This window comes from Artibeus jamaicensis, unplaced genomic scaffold (genome assembly GCF_021234435.1).
Source record: "Artibeus jamaicensis isolate MK-2021 breed Jamaican fruit bat unplaced genomic scaffold, CSHL_Jam_final scaffold_625, whole genome shotgun sequence".
Lineage (NCBI taxonomy): Eukaryota > Metazoa > Chordata > Mammalia > Chiroptera > Phyllostomidae > Artibeus > Artibeus jamaicensis.
The window spans coordinates 2970017-2985009 of record NW_026522051.1 but is presented as its reverse complement, the minus strand read 5'-3'; the positions used below and the strand labels follow the sequence as shown (position 1 = coordinate 2985009).

Below are 14993 nucleotides of genomic sequence, written 5' to 3'. Positions count from 1 at the left end.
GGGGTCGAGCTGCCCTCGGGGCCGTGCCTCCTCTCGGGGGCAGATGTGGGTTAAAAGGAAGGAGAGACGCTCCATTCATCCCTTCAACTACAGCTTCCTCAGAGAGAACGTGTGAGAACCAGGCACCTGCAGAGCAGGCACCCTGGCCGCCTGGGGAGACAGACCAGTCCCCAGGGCACCGTGATGCGAGGTCCACAGGAGCAGGGGAGGCGTGAGGAGGGACGGCAGCGCGGGGCGCACGGTCGCCCTCCTCAGTGCAGCCGCGGCCGAAATGCTTTCCTCCCACCTCACTTCCTTCCCACCGACCACCGGCTCCTTCTGGCCCGCTGGCCCCCCGGCAAGCACAACGTGGTACGTGGGCGCAGAGGGAGCCCCAGGCAGGCAGACAGACAGGCAGACCCCAGCCACAGGGCCAGAGAGAACTCGAGTCATCTTGAACGCACAGCTGCAGAATGAAAACAAGAATGTAGAGGGAACAGAGCGTTCCGGCTACTGAACTTCCTGTTGATGAGTTGTCTGGGCAGGGGGTGAGGCTGGAGTTCAGGGCTGGTGCAGAGCGAGGGCCAGGGGTGTGGGGGGCTGGCCGCCTTCGCAGGCGCAGCCACTTGGGAGCTGGGCTCCCATTTCCTCACTTCCTGAGACCCGCCATGGTCAGGGGTCGCATTGTTACCCATGTGCCCAACTGCACTGGAAAAAAAAAAACACAGGATGTTCGCTTTCAGATCTATTAAGCCATGAGATGCAAACCCCTTCCCTACCCCACCCCACCCTGCTCCCCAGCACTGCCACCCGGGCCACCGCCTCTGCCCCAGCACCTCCCTGCGTGACCTCCGCCCGGGCCATCTGAGCCTTGCTTCATGGCCAGCTGGGCTGTTCAAGGTCAGATCTAGCGCTTCACCCACTTCATGATGGTTTTAGATTTATGGTCATTTTGATGAGGAGTTCCCGACCACATCCCTGGGGGACGGATGAGAACCCGCATCAAATCAGGAACGAAGAATGCTGGAGTAACTTTGCCCTGTAGGAAGTGCCTTTGTGGCGTAGGTCCTGACGCCCCAGCGCTCACCCGGGCCCCTTCGCCTGCAGTGTCCTCTCCCCTGGTCATTCCCAGCCCACCTCTGTCCCTCTGCTGCTGTTTAACAGCCCCTACTACGTGCCATGAAAGAAACAAAAACGGAAAATACAAACCAGAAGCAACTCTGCCCCCGTTTTATTATCTACAAACATGCGGGCACTGTCCATTTTTTTCAGAGGCAGATCCTGAGCATAAAACACTCCCAGAACCACCAGCCAGCTCAAGGAGGCCAGGACGGATTCCGCACCGAACACTCACTCCACGGGTGCACGCGGACCCCACTACAGCAGGGCCTTCTGAGAGGGCCTCCGGGGGGCCCTCCCCTCCCACCCCGCCCTTTGCTCTCCCCTCCAGCATGCTGAGTCGGCTCCCTCCCTGCCCTGCCCCCAGCCCTTCCCTGAGCCCCCCACTCCATCAGGACCCAGCCCACCCGGCCTCATATCCAGCATTTACTCCGCCTGGGGACCCAGACGTTCAAGGGTCCCCGGTTCATCGATTGCCTTCTCGGATAAACGGGCTCCTCTAAGACAGACAGAAACCCCTGTCTTTGTGGGTCCGGGAATGGTGTCAGGTGCACCAAGAGGAGGAAAAGGTTACAAAGTCTCAAGGACGAGACTAGGTCCGAAAGAGAAGAGGGGAATGGAGACGTCCGTGTGGAAGTTACTGATGCTGCACCCCAGCACCGAGGCACCACGAAGGGACTGCAGCGCCAGGAGCCGGGAGGGTACACAGTGGGGTGAGGGTTGCCCAATGGCCGATATGTGGGAACAGAAAGGAGTTCAAATCCATATCCCTCCCTACACCAGTTCTTGGCAGGAGGAATAGTCCTTCCACAACCAACTTAGACTATTCTGGATTTACCACTTCCCCGAAGCTGGGAAAAAGCCCCTGGCCCCAGAGCCTGAGGGTCGCCCCCTACGTGTCCGCAGTGGGACCTCGGCATTAGCCTTTTCCTCCGAGCTCCCTGGGTCGTTCTCATTCACGCGGAATCGCAACACGCTCTGTGCGCTGTGTGATGCGCTTTGAGGAGTTAGAAAAATTTTTGAATTTCCTTGTGGCTGCGTCTAATCCCTCCAAAACCCGGGACACGCCTCAGAAGGACAGGGGGGTCTCTGGGCTGTCCCTTTTGGGTTTTTCATCAATTCTACCCATTATCCTTGGTGACTGACCGGTGTCCCTCCTGACCAGGTCTTCCCCACCTCCAGTCCCTGGCCAGCCTCTCGGCAGTGAAATAAGCTTCTTCCACGAGGACCTGGCCAAGTACAGAATCCTTCTTTCCTTCCTTCCTTCCTTCCTTCCTTCCTTCCTTCCTTCCTTCCTTCCTTCCTTCCTTCCTTCCTTCCTTCCTTTTTTTCAAGTTGAAATTCTCCTCCAAAATTGTGTAAATAAGCCCTGGCTGGTATAGCTCAGTGGATTGAGCACAGACCTGTGAACCAAAATTATGCAAATACACGTGTTTACAGCAACCAGTGGAACAACACAAAGATATCTGTACAAGGAAAGGCCTGAACCGTCTTCCTTCCTGTCTCCAGTCTCGAGCACCCCAGCAGACCGGGCTCTCTCTCTGCCTGTCGTCCCCCTCGGTCACCCGTGTCACCAGGCCCCAGCCCATCCTGTGGATCTCCAGCGGGGAGGGGGGATGGGAGTCCCATGTGATGAAGGGACTAGGTAGGGGGGTCAGTCTGGAATCAAAGAAATGGAGAGTTCAATTCTTACCACCCCCCTCCTTTTGTTCTTAACTTTTTAGTTTGAAATAATTTTAAACGTTGAGAAAAGTTGTGAGATTCGTACAAAGAACTCCACGTGCCCTTCGTCCAGGATTCCTTAGTTTTGCTAATTACTCAATAATTTCTCTTTTTTTCCTGTTTTGTCGAGGTGTAGCTGACAGATGAACTTGTAACGTGCAGCGTGCCCTTGAGGATTTGATACACGGACACATAACACGTAATTCGTTTACTGTAACTTGGATGGAAGAAGCCGGCGGGGACCACACGGCGGACCCAGCTGTCTCAGGGCTCCTGTCTCTACCCTACAACCCTTCCTCCGCCTGCCCTTGACCTCTCTGACCTAATGCTTTTGGAGATTACAGACCAGTCGCTTGGAGGATGCCTTCCTACGGGGCCTACCCAGTGCTTCCGCAGGATCAGGTTCAGGTTCACTCGGGCCAGTGCATGGAAGACGCCCTCTGGTCTCTGTTCCTTGGAGGTGGAGCCCCGAGCCTGGCGCCCCTTCCGGGGTCTCAGCTGTCCCTCAGCCACAGGTGCTTGTTGTGGAGAAAGGATTTGCTTTATTTTGTTTGTGCCACGTTCCTGGGGTTCAGGGCGGATGTGCTGTGTACGGTTTGAAGTTCATAATGGTGGTCATGGAAGAATATTTGCTTCCTGCTCTTCCTTGTAGAAACCGAGGGACGGACGGACGGATGCACCTCGGCCCAGGGCTCGAACTCACAGAGAGCTGACTGGAGCGCCGGACAGTTCCGCGGGCAGATGAAGGGCGTCCCTGCCCGACCTACGCTGGGCCTTTTCTCACGCTGGACACTGTCTGTGCAAAGCCTCTGCCTCGGATTCGAAAGCAGCCACCCCACCCATGTGCGTCATTCACGCAGTCACCCCCTCACTGAACAGCGACTGCAGGCCTGTGGCTGGTCTGGGGCGTTGGGACACGGCAGCCTGCCCTGCCCGGCAGGTGTCCCCGCCTGCTGGCGGGTGCTGGCCTCTACTAGCTGCTTGGCTGGTCCTCACTACCAGGAGTTCTGAAGGAGGGCAGTGAAGCCCCCCAGTCCCCCAGAGAGGGAGTGGGCCACCCCCAGAGGCGCGTTCCCTCCCCCCTGGGTTGTCCACTCCTGCAGCCCGCAGAGCCATGAGTGACCCAGCAATAAGAGGGTGTTTCCCAGATGTGCTATCTGGGTTCTGGCTTCGGGGATCTCCTGGAGGGGCAGGAAGGGGAGGTGAGGGGAGCATGGCCCTCCCACAGCCACTCATGGCTTCTGAAACCAAGCTGGGGCCCCAGGCCTGTCTCCCCACTCCCTCTCCTTCCTCCCGTGAAGCCCTCTGCCCGGGGAGTGAGCAGCCCCGGAGCAGCAGGCAGATGGGAGCCTGGTAGAGGCCGGGCGGGCAGGCGGGCCTGCTCGGGGCGGGTCTCTCTGTTCCGTGGCCGAGGGCTGGCTGAGCAGGGCGTGGGCCACAGCTTCGAGTCACCTGGGGTGCCCGCGATGTTATCTGGGCCTAACGGTTTCCTCTGGCTTGGCACTTCCGCCCTCCTGGGGGTGAGGCCAGGGACCTGGGTTGGGGCAGCGCTGCTCTGAGCAGAGGGGCCCCACGGAGGCGGGAGGGAGAGGCCCCGTGAGCTGGGGCTGGAGATGGGGTGAGAGACGAGGGGCCCTACCAGCTCGGTCCTGCACCTCCGAGAGAAAAGGGAAACAAGTCTGAAGCACAAGCATGCACTGCCGGGCTCCAGGAGAACCCCCTTCCCATGGCCCACTCTGCCCCGGCGCCCGCCCCTCTGCAGCTGTCTGGCTGGCCTGGGAGGGGGTGTGGGGGGCTTGCCAGTTATTCCTGGGGGCAGGGCCCTGAGTGCCTAGCTCTTCATACAAGAAATATTGGGCCCCCATTCATTTGAGCTTGGACATGGGGCTAAGCATTACAAAGAGCTACTCTTCAGAGTGTCTACTGAACTGCCTAGTGAGGAAAACAAAGATCAGAGAGGTCAGACCACTTGCCTAAGGAAACAAAGCCAGGGGAGCCGACCCCAGCAGTTCTCTGTGGCACGAGCCACTCTCAGCCCAGAACTCACCCTGCCCTGGTCACCGTCTGCATCTGAGGTGGCTCTCCCTTTGTGTGTGTGTTGGGGATGGGGGCACGAGATTGCTGCGGGACCACACAGAGATTTCCACCCACTGGTCTCAGAAGGCAGGTCCCTGCCTCCTCCCTGCTGGGGGCTGGCGGCCAGTCTGTGAACTGGAAGCAGAGAAAGAGGCTGCTCCAGATTCCAGGCGAATCCCTCGCTCCCTCGCTCACAGCCTAGTGCTTCAGCCTCTTTGCAGCCCGGGGGCAGGATGGCCCGGGGCGGGGGGGGGTGGCTAGGCGGGGCCTTCCAGGACTGGACAGCCAGGACGTACCCTTCCCTCTATTCTCGGGGACAGAGAAAAAGCCCTTTAACCAGCAGCTGGTGGGAGCTGAAATTCCGTCAGAATCGAATGCAGCACTGAAGGGGGTGCGGGTGGGGGGGGTGAGAGGAGGTTTACTGCTGTGGGAAGCTTAGAGAGCTTTGCTTGGATGCCTTGTTTTTCTCCTCCTCCTCCTCCCGACTTGCAGATGAGGGATGGGCAGGTTGATTGTGAAGCTGTGAGACGGAGAGGTGGAGAGGTAAAGGGTGAAAGGGCAAAGGGCCTGTTCCCCGGGGGCACCGAGCACGTGCACGGCTTCAGGGCGGGGAATTATCTCAGGCATGGAAGGGGCAGGTCCTGCTCTCCAGCCAGGACGCCGGGAAACCAGGTAGGAACTGAGTGTAACTAAATGGGGAGGGTGAGAGGGAGGGGGGGGCGGGGAGAGAGAGAGATGGGAAGGAGACAGTGAGGATGTCCGAGAAAGAGGGGAGCTGGAGAGAACAACGCTGACCCTAAGGAAGAGAAGGCAAGAAGGTGCATTGAAGGAGGGAGAGGCTGAGAAGGGCCGACGCCCTGGCAAAGACCCGGGTCCTGGACACACTTCTCCAGCGAGAGGCGCCAGGCGGCTGTCCCATCCATGTTTGGGCACATTAATGGCGTGAGGTGGCTCCCTTGCTCAGTGCTGCCCCGGAGGGGACAGTATCTGTTTAGATTTGTGTCTAAATTTAAACCCTGATGGCTGGCCTCCCTCCCCTGCTCCTCCTCCTCCTCCTCCGCCTCCCTCCCTCCCTCCCTCTCCACCTCCTCCTCCTCCCCCCCAGCTTCTCCTCCCCCTTTCCCCTCCCCCTCCCTCCTGTCCTCGCCCAGAGGCCGGCTGTCCCGCAGCAACCAGCCGGCGCCCACTTGCCCTGTGCCGGCCACAGCCCGGGACCTGGCAGGCAGGCGGGCAGGAAGCGAGAACGGCAGGACCGTGAGCCCCGGCGGACGAGCTGAGTGGCACCTGGGGGACATGGAGGTACGTCTGGCTGGCGAGAGTGGGCGGGAGGGGCCCCGGGCAGCTGCCCTCCCTGCAGGGGAGCAGGGCGCAGGGGCTGGCCCCGCTGCCGCCTGGAACAAGGGTGATACCGGCTGGCCCGTCCCACCTGGGAGACCCCTGGGGCAGGTGGGGGAATGGGGAGATGGGGGGGAGGACTGCAAAGGGACGGGGACTTTCTAGGGTCCAGGTACTTTGGAGAGGGACTTGCATGCTCGGGACAAACAGTTGGGTGCAGCCAGCTTTGGAAGTGGGGGCTGTGGGAGCACAGACCTCCAGAAAGCAGAAGCCCCTGTGTCCGGAACCGTGCGCTGGATGGGGGACGGGGCGGCAGCGCCCCTTCCCCACCGCCCCCCCCAGCCTGGCCCCGTTGCGGACAGTCTGGTGGCCCCCTCGCGCCTCCAGTCCCACTGGCTCTCACATCGTTGGGAAATCTCAGTAAAGGTCCCCTTGTGGGCCAATGGCACTATTTCTGATAAAACTCTGGACTCCCCTTCACGTCCCTGGGTGTGGGGGGTATGCTGGCGTCTCTGCGGGGTGCACCAGGGTGAACCCCCCTCCCCCGCTCCTCAGCCTGGGATTTTTCTGGTACCCTTCCGACCTCAGGACGTTTGGAAACCACCCCCGAAGTGGAGGAGTAGCTGGGCGTATCTCCGCTCCCCCGCCCGTCCCTTCTCCACATCCTGAGGCTTCCCTACATTTCTGCCTTGAAACTGAGACCTGACTGTTTAGCCCTAAGTCCGACCTGGGGCTTTTGAAAAGAAGAAAAGCGAAAGTACAGATGCTAGACCGTTTCTAAGGTGATTCCCACCCTTTTCCAAAGGAGAACCCCAGGCGGTGGTCACCTCCTGCAGATTTCTGCCGCCCCTTCCCACTCCAGGCTCCGCCCCGGAGCCCTGGCCGGCTCTAACTTAGCCGCCGCGCCCCCCCCCACCCCCCGCCCCCAGCCCCTGCCGGGTTATTACCGAGGCTCTGTGGCTCCTTTGCAGGGAGCACCAGTCTGTCCCGGGCAGACGTCCTGCATTGGGACGCCCAGCCCAACCAGCTGTCTCCAGGGGACAGGGGCTGCAGGGAGGCTTCATAAAATATGGGGAGCATGGGACCCTCCAGAGTCTGAGACAGACCTTTCCAGAGACACTTTGGTAAATCAGGGAAACTGAGGTAGAGTGGGGGCAGAGTGGGAGGTATCTCGCAGCCACATGCAGCAGGTGGTGGTCAGGAGTCTACTCGCAGGCCGAGGGCAGTACGGAGCACCAGGCTCCCCGCTGGCTGCCTCAGCTTCAGGACAGGAGCCTGAGATGGCCCTCGGCCTGGGGACTCCGGGCTGTGGGGCTGGGGAAGGGTCCTGGGAGGTGGGTCCTGTTCACAGGGAGAGTGCAGGGGCCTCTGGCCCTGAGCTGTGGTTTGGTGGGACCGGGCACCTGTCTGATCTGGTGCAGAAATGCACCGGGGACAAGATCAGGGCAAGTCTTCAGCCTCAAAGCCGCTGCTGCTTCAAGGCCAGAGCAACTTCGAACCTTGTTCTAGGAAGACACAGGGGGGCTCCTCCTCAGAGGCACGTTCTTCTCCCCCCGTGGGCACTGTCACCTGAGCTGCTCCCTGTGTGGGGGCGGGGGTGGGGGCAATGGAAAGAGAGGGCCCAGTGTGCACAGCAACAGGCGCACGCATGGGAACTGACGGGGCTCTCCCCACCTGGGTGCCCGAGCCGCAGGGCACCGCCACGCAGGTGCAAGCAGGGACGGGTCTTGAAACTGCTGTGTCGGAACGGCCGCGGGTAGAGCAGCCTGGTGAAGGAAGTAGAGAGGAAGCCGAGAGGCCCGGGATGTGACGATTCTTAGCCAGGAAGTGGACTCCTTACGGTGGGACAAGGAGCGCAGGAGTGGGACTTGGGGGTTCCTGAACCATCTGGGAGGACGGCCCCCTTGTGAGCAGCGAGCGCCTGGAGACCCGAAGGGGCCATGATACTTGGGGAGAAACCGAGTCGTATTATTCCCCGGTATTAGGAACCCAAACCAGACCAAGAGGCCCGTTCAACATTCCTCCTCCAGAACCCATGGGCCCACTGGGGGGCTTGGGGAAATATTTTCTTTTTCTAAGTCCGTGCGATCGTTATCAAGGCCTGCAATGGTGCCGCCGCCCTCCCCTCCGCAGAGCCCCCCCTCCCATGGGGGAAGTGAGACTTACAACATCCTGTCACATACATGAGCTTCAGATGTGCGGAGTGCCAGGTGAACGGCTGGTCAGCCCCTGAGTTCTGCAGTGTTGCAGGTTCTCGAGAAGGAAGCCTTGAGAGAAAGGTGGGCGGCGAGGAGAAGGCGCAGCGTGGGTGTGGGCAAAGCACCCGCTGCTTCCAGGAGAGCAGGACAGGACAGGGGCCTGGGGAGGAAGCAGGAAGCAGTGAGAAGGGAACCACAGGGCTGGACCCTGCACCCCCAGGAGGGAAGGGCTGCTTCTTCTTCCTGAGATGCCCCCTTGCCTAACCGTGCCCCAAAGTGGTGGCTTTTTCTAATTCGGACAGAGGCCAGCGGGAGACCTCCAAGGCCAGACAGCTGGGGACCCTGGGTCCCCCTCCTTGGAGAGTGGGCAATGCTGAGAGGTGTTGAGTAAGAAGGGACCATGGTGGAGCAACAATGACGTGGCAGAAATGCCAGTTCAGAGAGCGAGCAAGGGGACCGGGCGGAGGAGGTCCCCTGAGAGTCCGGGCAAGTCCTGACTTCGACAGGGAGCGAGAGAATGGAGAGGTGGAGAGGTGGGGCCTCACCTCCAGGTGGGGCACACCAGGGCATTCTCAGGACGCACGGAGAATGAGGGCTCGGTGCCCACGGCTCTAGAAGCCTCTTGTGGGCAGGGCCAGCTCTCGGATCGTTAGGGCCTCAGAGACTAATTAGCACGGTGCGTAGAAAGTAGCCGTGTAATTTTTCATGGCCAGCTTGCTCCACACATGAATGTACCAACGGGGGCTCAGACGCCTCCACCTGGGGAAGCCCTCTGGGCATCTCAGCCCCCACGGGGCCCTCGAGCACGGGGTTCGGACCCGGCCAGAGTGCCCAGCAGCATGGTCTGCCTGCCCGGCCTCTCCCTGGAAGCTTCCTTGAGGGCAGTGGCCTTGACTTAAGTACCTGGGGCCTGATGGGCACTCAGTCAGGGTTTGGTGACTGAGCCCAGAAGTGACCGATGGTGGGAGAAAGGTCAGGTTTGTTTTCAAATGCCAGGTTTAGATATGTTGGTGTCGATTGCTTCCGATAGAAATGTCCATGATAACGTCCATGGGAAACACACAGAGTAGGACCCGTCTCCGGGGGAGCCAGTGGGGAAACTTGCTCTGGCGGGACCCGGAAGAGAGAGGGTAAAGGAAGAGATGGAGGCTCTGGAAGGGCCTGTCAGTTCCGTAAACCTGGCTGGCAGACCCGACCCGAGAGCCTGAGCGCGCCTGTGAAACGTCTCCTTCTTGTGGCCGGGGTCCTTCGTGTGTCTGGCCAAGCAGCAGACGTGGGAAAGAGGCCGCCGTCTGGGCCCAGGGGGAAGGATTTAGTCGATGACAAACTCTGCTGCGGTTGCTCAAACAACAAACTTCCAGCTTAGAAGCAGGGGCTTAGCATACCCTTTCCTCTGAGGGGTCTCCAAGTCCCCCCAGAAATCGTCTGTCATCGTCCATTCATCCGTGTTTACTGATTACCTACTAGACTTTGTGTTTAATGTCACTCAAAATCGTTGGGGCTATCTTATCTTTTTATTCCCACAGACTGTGGATGTTATTGACGAGAAAGAGAGGGGGGTATATATCACTGTGTATGATGTGTTCTCTTTTGCCTCACTAAATATTTTCTACCTATGCTGTCCTGGGCCCCACCCTCTCGCTGGGTCACAGCTGCTGGGTGGAGCCCACGGGTTATAATTAGGGAGGGTCTGGCCCCTGGCCTGGGGTGGGGCCACTGTGCCCGGGGTCGGTGGGAGCCTGCGCCCCGAGGTCCAGCAGCGCCGTAATCTTATCAGGGCCTTTGACTCCAGAGGAACTAAGGCAGCACTGCCTCCCTCCAGGAATAGCTGTAGGGCCCCGTGACCCACCTACTGGACTCACCGGCAGGGAGGGGTGCAAGGGTCTGGGTGGGAGACAGGAAGGGGGCTGCCCGACCTTACCCTCGCAAGCTCCAGTGTGACTCTCCCCTGGACGCTGGTTCAGCCCTGAGGAGTAAGATGTTCATTTGCATCACAAAAGCCATTATCCACGGGCCTTCAGGGTGTTCTGCAGACATTTCTATCTCTGTCCTAAAGAGGATAGGGGCAGAAAGTACGTCACCACTCTGAGCGCTGTTGCTCCAGGGTCCTCCCAGCCAGACCAGCGGGGACACTGCCCTTGGAACAGTCTTTTGGGCAGTGATCTCCTGATCTTTTCCCTTGTGGGTTTCCTGGGCCCCTTTCTCCCGGGAACTGCGGGGAGTGGCTGCTGAAGGCCACTTGCAAAGTCCCGCTGATGAGCCGCATTCTATTCTAAGGGCAGGGGCTGCCCAGGAGAGCTGAAGTGGGTGTGCCCCCCAGGCTGGAACCACTGGGAAGTTCCAGACCTGGAGCTGGACGTCCTCTCCAGCAGGGAGGTGAAACCCCTGTGTGGCCCCTTCGGCCCACCCCCGATTTTGAACCTGCTTGACCGGTCCTCTGGGCATCAGTCACCACCCTCTCCCAGGCTGGATCAGCAACCCCTCATGGGCTACCACACACTAACATTTCAGTTCTGCGGACGTGCACAGAGGGCTTACTGCCTGCCGGGCCCTGGGGACGCAAAGATGCAGGGGTCACCCTCCAGGAAGCATTCAAGGTTGGCAGGCCAGGGCAGATCGGGGTGGGGCTCACCTGGAGAGAGATGGGCCCCCCCAGCCCAGCTGTGCCTCAAGGGGGACTTCCTAAGTCAGAGAGGATTCCTCCGCCGAGTCCCGAGGGTGAGCAGGCGTTGACCAAGCACAGAAAGCCCAGAGGAGCATTCCAGTCCCAGGGAATGACGAGGGCAGAGCTGCGGGTACCAGAAACAGCCTGGTGTGGGGGCGGGGTCTGTGCGCCGCTCCTTCCCCGCGGATGAAGCGGTGAAGCGGGATGGAGATATTTGAGGGGCGTGGACCAGACGCGGGTGCAGAGAAACGGACGCTGCGGCCACTGACCTGCTTCCTGTAGGGAGCTCTCCCGTTTGGGGGGACAAGGCAGATGCGCATGCGCATGACAGAAAACACACAGAGTATCTCAATACGTGTGCGGGGAGGTGCTTTCTCTCGGGTGTCCCCTACTGGGGACGCCCCTGAGGCTCGTGTGGCCTCTGGGAGGTGCACAGCCCGATCTCAGCCCGAGTCCAGCCCCAGGATGTGGGGGTCCCTGCTCAGGGTCAGCACCTACCCACCGGCAGCTGCTGAGGAATCCATGGAGACTCGCCCCAGCCCCCAGGGGAAGGCCCGCGGTCCAGCTCTCCAAAGCCACCCCCACAGCTGCTCCGGCGAGGAGAGGCCCCGTGGGAATAACACAGACACGGAGATCGCCCCCGCCCACTCCCGCCTGGGCCCGCAGCGCCCCCTCACAGGCACTGTGGGCCCCCAGGGGGGAGTCAGCACGAGGCCTGCCCTGGAGGTCCACTCACCTGGGGTGGAGGGTGCAGACAGGGCAGGAATGCTACAGAACCACTCCGGTGGCTCCATCAAGGCTGGGAGTAATCAGTCTAAATCCGTCTAATTTCTCAAATGAGGACCCGTGAGCCCTGGGCTGTGGCTCAGTCCATTGGAGTGCTGTCTCCTATACCAAAAGGCCGAGGGTTCGATTCCCAGTCAGGGCACATGCCTAGGTTACGGGCTTGATCCCCGGTCAGGGCGCGTACAGGAAGCAGCTGAGTGATGTCTCTCTCTCACATCAATGCTTCTCTCAAACCAATCACCATACCTTCGGGTGAGAATTGTTTTGAGAATCGAGGACAGGCGGCTGTAACAGGTCAGGGTGCTGTGTCTCCGTGACACACGGTGGCTGACCCAGCACGGAGTTATCTCTCGCTCAGGCCACACGTCTGCCACGAGCTGGCTGGGGGCTCTGCTGCACCCACCGTACCTCCCCTGGGACCCGGGTGACAGAGCAGGTGCCGATGCAGCGTTGTTGGCCGTCATGGCAGAGGGAAGAAACGGTCCGGAGGCCGTGGCGCTGGCCCCGGAGGGTCAGGACTCGACACGCACTCCACGCAGCCTCGGGGATGAGGAAGCCGGTCGGTCGGCGCCGCAGGATGGCAGCTGGGAATACTTCACGGGCCCCGTTGGCGCCCTGCGTGGGTGCCCTGCTCGGTCGCCGGGCGGCGGATCTGGGAGCTGGACTGGAGGGTGGGCTGTGCCTTGCGGCCGAGGGAGCGCGTGCGTGGCGGGCCGCTCAGGGCTCCCTCGCTGCGGGAGGGTCCGCAAGCCGTTGCGGTGTTGTCGGTGACTTCTAAGGCTCTTCACGCTTTGGGGCATGATTACGAAGGGCGGGTAGGCTGGAGAGGAAGCCCCTGGGTGCAGAGACGCCCCATTCCTGTGGTCCTTTCAGTGTACAGATGACACTCCGACCGCCCGAGCCCCCTCTGTGCTCCAGCGAAGGCCCCACGGCTGCTGCGGGAGAAGCAGCAGGAGGTGGGGGCGGAGAGCACAGGCCCGGGAGCCAGGCGGCCGGGCCTGCCTCCTGACCTTGCCGATGACCAGCCTGTGACGATCCCCCCGCCATGGGGCCTGGGTTTCCCGCCCGTACAAAGGAAACAACGACAGCACCTACATGATGGCGGTGGCGGGGGGGGGGGGGTGTCATGAGGATTGAATGAGCTCGTTTGTGACCGGCGCTTACTAGGTGGGGTGGGTTTCGGTAGAATAAGTAGGATTTATAGAGGAGAGTGCCCTCCCTTGCTTTGGGTGCCGCCTGGACTGGGACTTGGGGCGGACAAGGGGGTGTCCGGAGCTCTCTTCCACCCGGGAGTGTGCGCGGTGGGCGCTGTCGGTGCACGTGGTGTGCACAGTACGCCCGGGGCGTCTTCTGCGGGGCTGGTCCCTGGTGGCGGGGCTGGGCCCGGACCCACCCAAGTCCAGACTCGGGCCTGGGAAACGGGAGCAGCGAATCCAAGCGGTAGCTCCCAGGCAGCCGCGGCCTGGCTCGATCCACGTGCGTCTGAGAAAGGCAGGGGGGAGCAGACGCCAAAGAGCTATGTGGCTTCTCCCCGTGGGGCGGCGGCAGGAGCTGGCGGGGAAGGGGAAGGGCAGCGTGCGGCCAAGGAGCAGAGCGCTTGCCTACCTGTGTCTCTCCCCGACGCTGGACTGATTCTTCCGTGACCTGTCCTTGCCCTTCACACGTGCAGGGAGGGAGGGGCAGGGGGGTCTGAGGCAGCTGCGGGCTCAGAAACCGTCTCCCCTGACCCCCACCCCTAGCGTCTGGCCAGGCTTTCATTCGCCAGCAGGGCCATTCTGGTCGCTCAGTCATACTTGTGTTCCATACAGAGGATTTTTTGGCGAGATGAACTCCTTGGCCTTGGCTTGCTAAACCTTTTTTTAAAAAGATTTTATTTACTTATTCCTAGAGAGAGGGGAAGGGAGGGAGAAAGAGAGGGAGAGAAACATCAATGGGTGGTTGCCTCTTGCCAGCCCCGCACTGGGGACCTGGCCCACAACCCTGGTGTGTGCCCGGACTGGGAATCGAAGTGGTCAACCCCTTGTTTCATAGGCCGGTACTCAATCCACTGAGCCACACACCAGCCGGGGCTTGCTAAACACTTTTGTTAATGACTTGGTTGAAAAACAGAAAGACTCCAGATGACCCACAGCTGGGATAGTTAATACGCTACTTGACATATTCAAGTTCAAGTGATTTGTATAGGAAAGGGCGCTGAGCCAAAGCCAACATCATGAAATTAAACAGGGACGAATGTGAAGTCCCACGCCGGCGTAGGACAGACCTGGCCTGGACAAGCACATCCGCTTGTCCAGTCGCTCCACACGTCCGCATGGGGCCTACGGATGGGTTCTCGGAGGAAGTCGGATAGAGAGGGGGTGTCTCTGCAGCTGAAGGGTTGGTGGTGGTGATGGGTGTGGGGGGGTGATTTGCCATCTCCAAATAAATGCAGGGCACGGGGCATCCTGAGTGGTGAGCAGGCGGAAGCCCAGAGGTGGCCTTGAGATCAGAAAGGCAAAGAAGCTGCGGAATGAATGGAGGAAGGGGTCCCGGACGGTTGGCTAGGGGCTGCCAGGTGGTCGGGGCTGAGTCAGAAGGAGACAGTGGGACTGCATTTTCAGAAGGGAGCTGGAGGAGGAATTGCCCTGGTTTGCAACCAGGAGGGGCTGAGTTTCAGATGAGGCCTCGCAGGACTTTCCGACGTGGGAATTCAGAACCGGAGGTTGGGGGGTTGGGCCGAGACCTGGTCGCTGCCCCAGACGGGGGCGGTGAGGCCACTGGAGAGACAGGAAGCAGGGAGGACGGTGCCTCGGCCGTTCTGGGAACCCCAGGGCAGCTCCGGACAGCAAAGGAGCACCTCGGTTTATATGCAAATGGTCGGATGTTTAACTGACTACAAATTTAAGAAAGAAAGAAAGGAAGGAAGGAAGGAAGGAAGGAAGGAAGGAAGGAAGGAAGGAAGGAAGGAAGGAAGGAAGGAAGGAAGGAAGGAAGGAAGGAAGGAAGGAAGGAAGGAAGGAAGGAATCCCCACCTCAGCCTGTATCTCTCCATATCTCACAGACGGAGGACTAGCATTTTCTCTCCTGCCCACGCACGCTCCCCCGGACTCTCCTGCGCAGGCGCCCGCGTCCCT

At 60.4% G+C, this 14993-nt stretch overlaps 1 protein-coding gene and 1 long non-coding RNA gene across 2 annotated transcripts in view; one reads left to right on the top strand and one right to left on the bottom strand.

Annotated features, from left to right (window-relative positions):
* The first annotated feature begins 5326 nt into the window (after nt 1-5326).
* The window catches only part of RCSD1 (RCSD domain containing 1), a 41320-nt gene continuing 31653 nt past the window's right edge, over nt 5327-14993 (top strand). The window contains 3 exon segments of the mRNA XM_037167388.2: nt 5327-5568; nt 6002-6131; nt 6133-6195. Coding sequence (XP_037023283.2) covers nt 5522-5568; nt 6002-6131; nt 6133-6195 — 240 coding nt within the window. The 5' untranslated portion in view covers nt 5327-5521.
* Nucleotides 8353-11140, bottom strand: LOC128626552 (uncharacterized). Its single transcript, XR_008390489.1, has 3 exons — nt 11062-11140; nt 10351-10479; nt 8353-8589 (listed from the first exon to the last, which is right to left on the bottom strand). It is a non-coding gene; the product is annotated as an uncharacterized LOC128626552 (long non-coding RNA).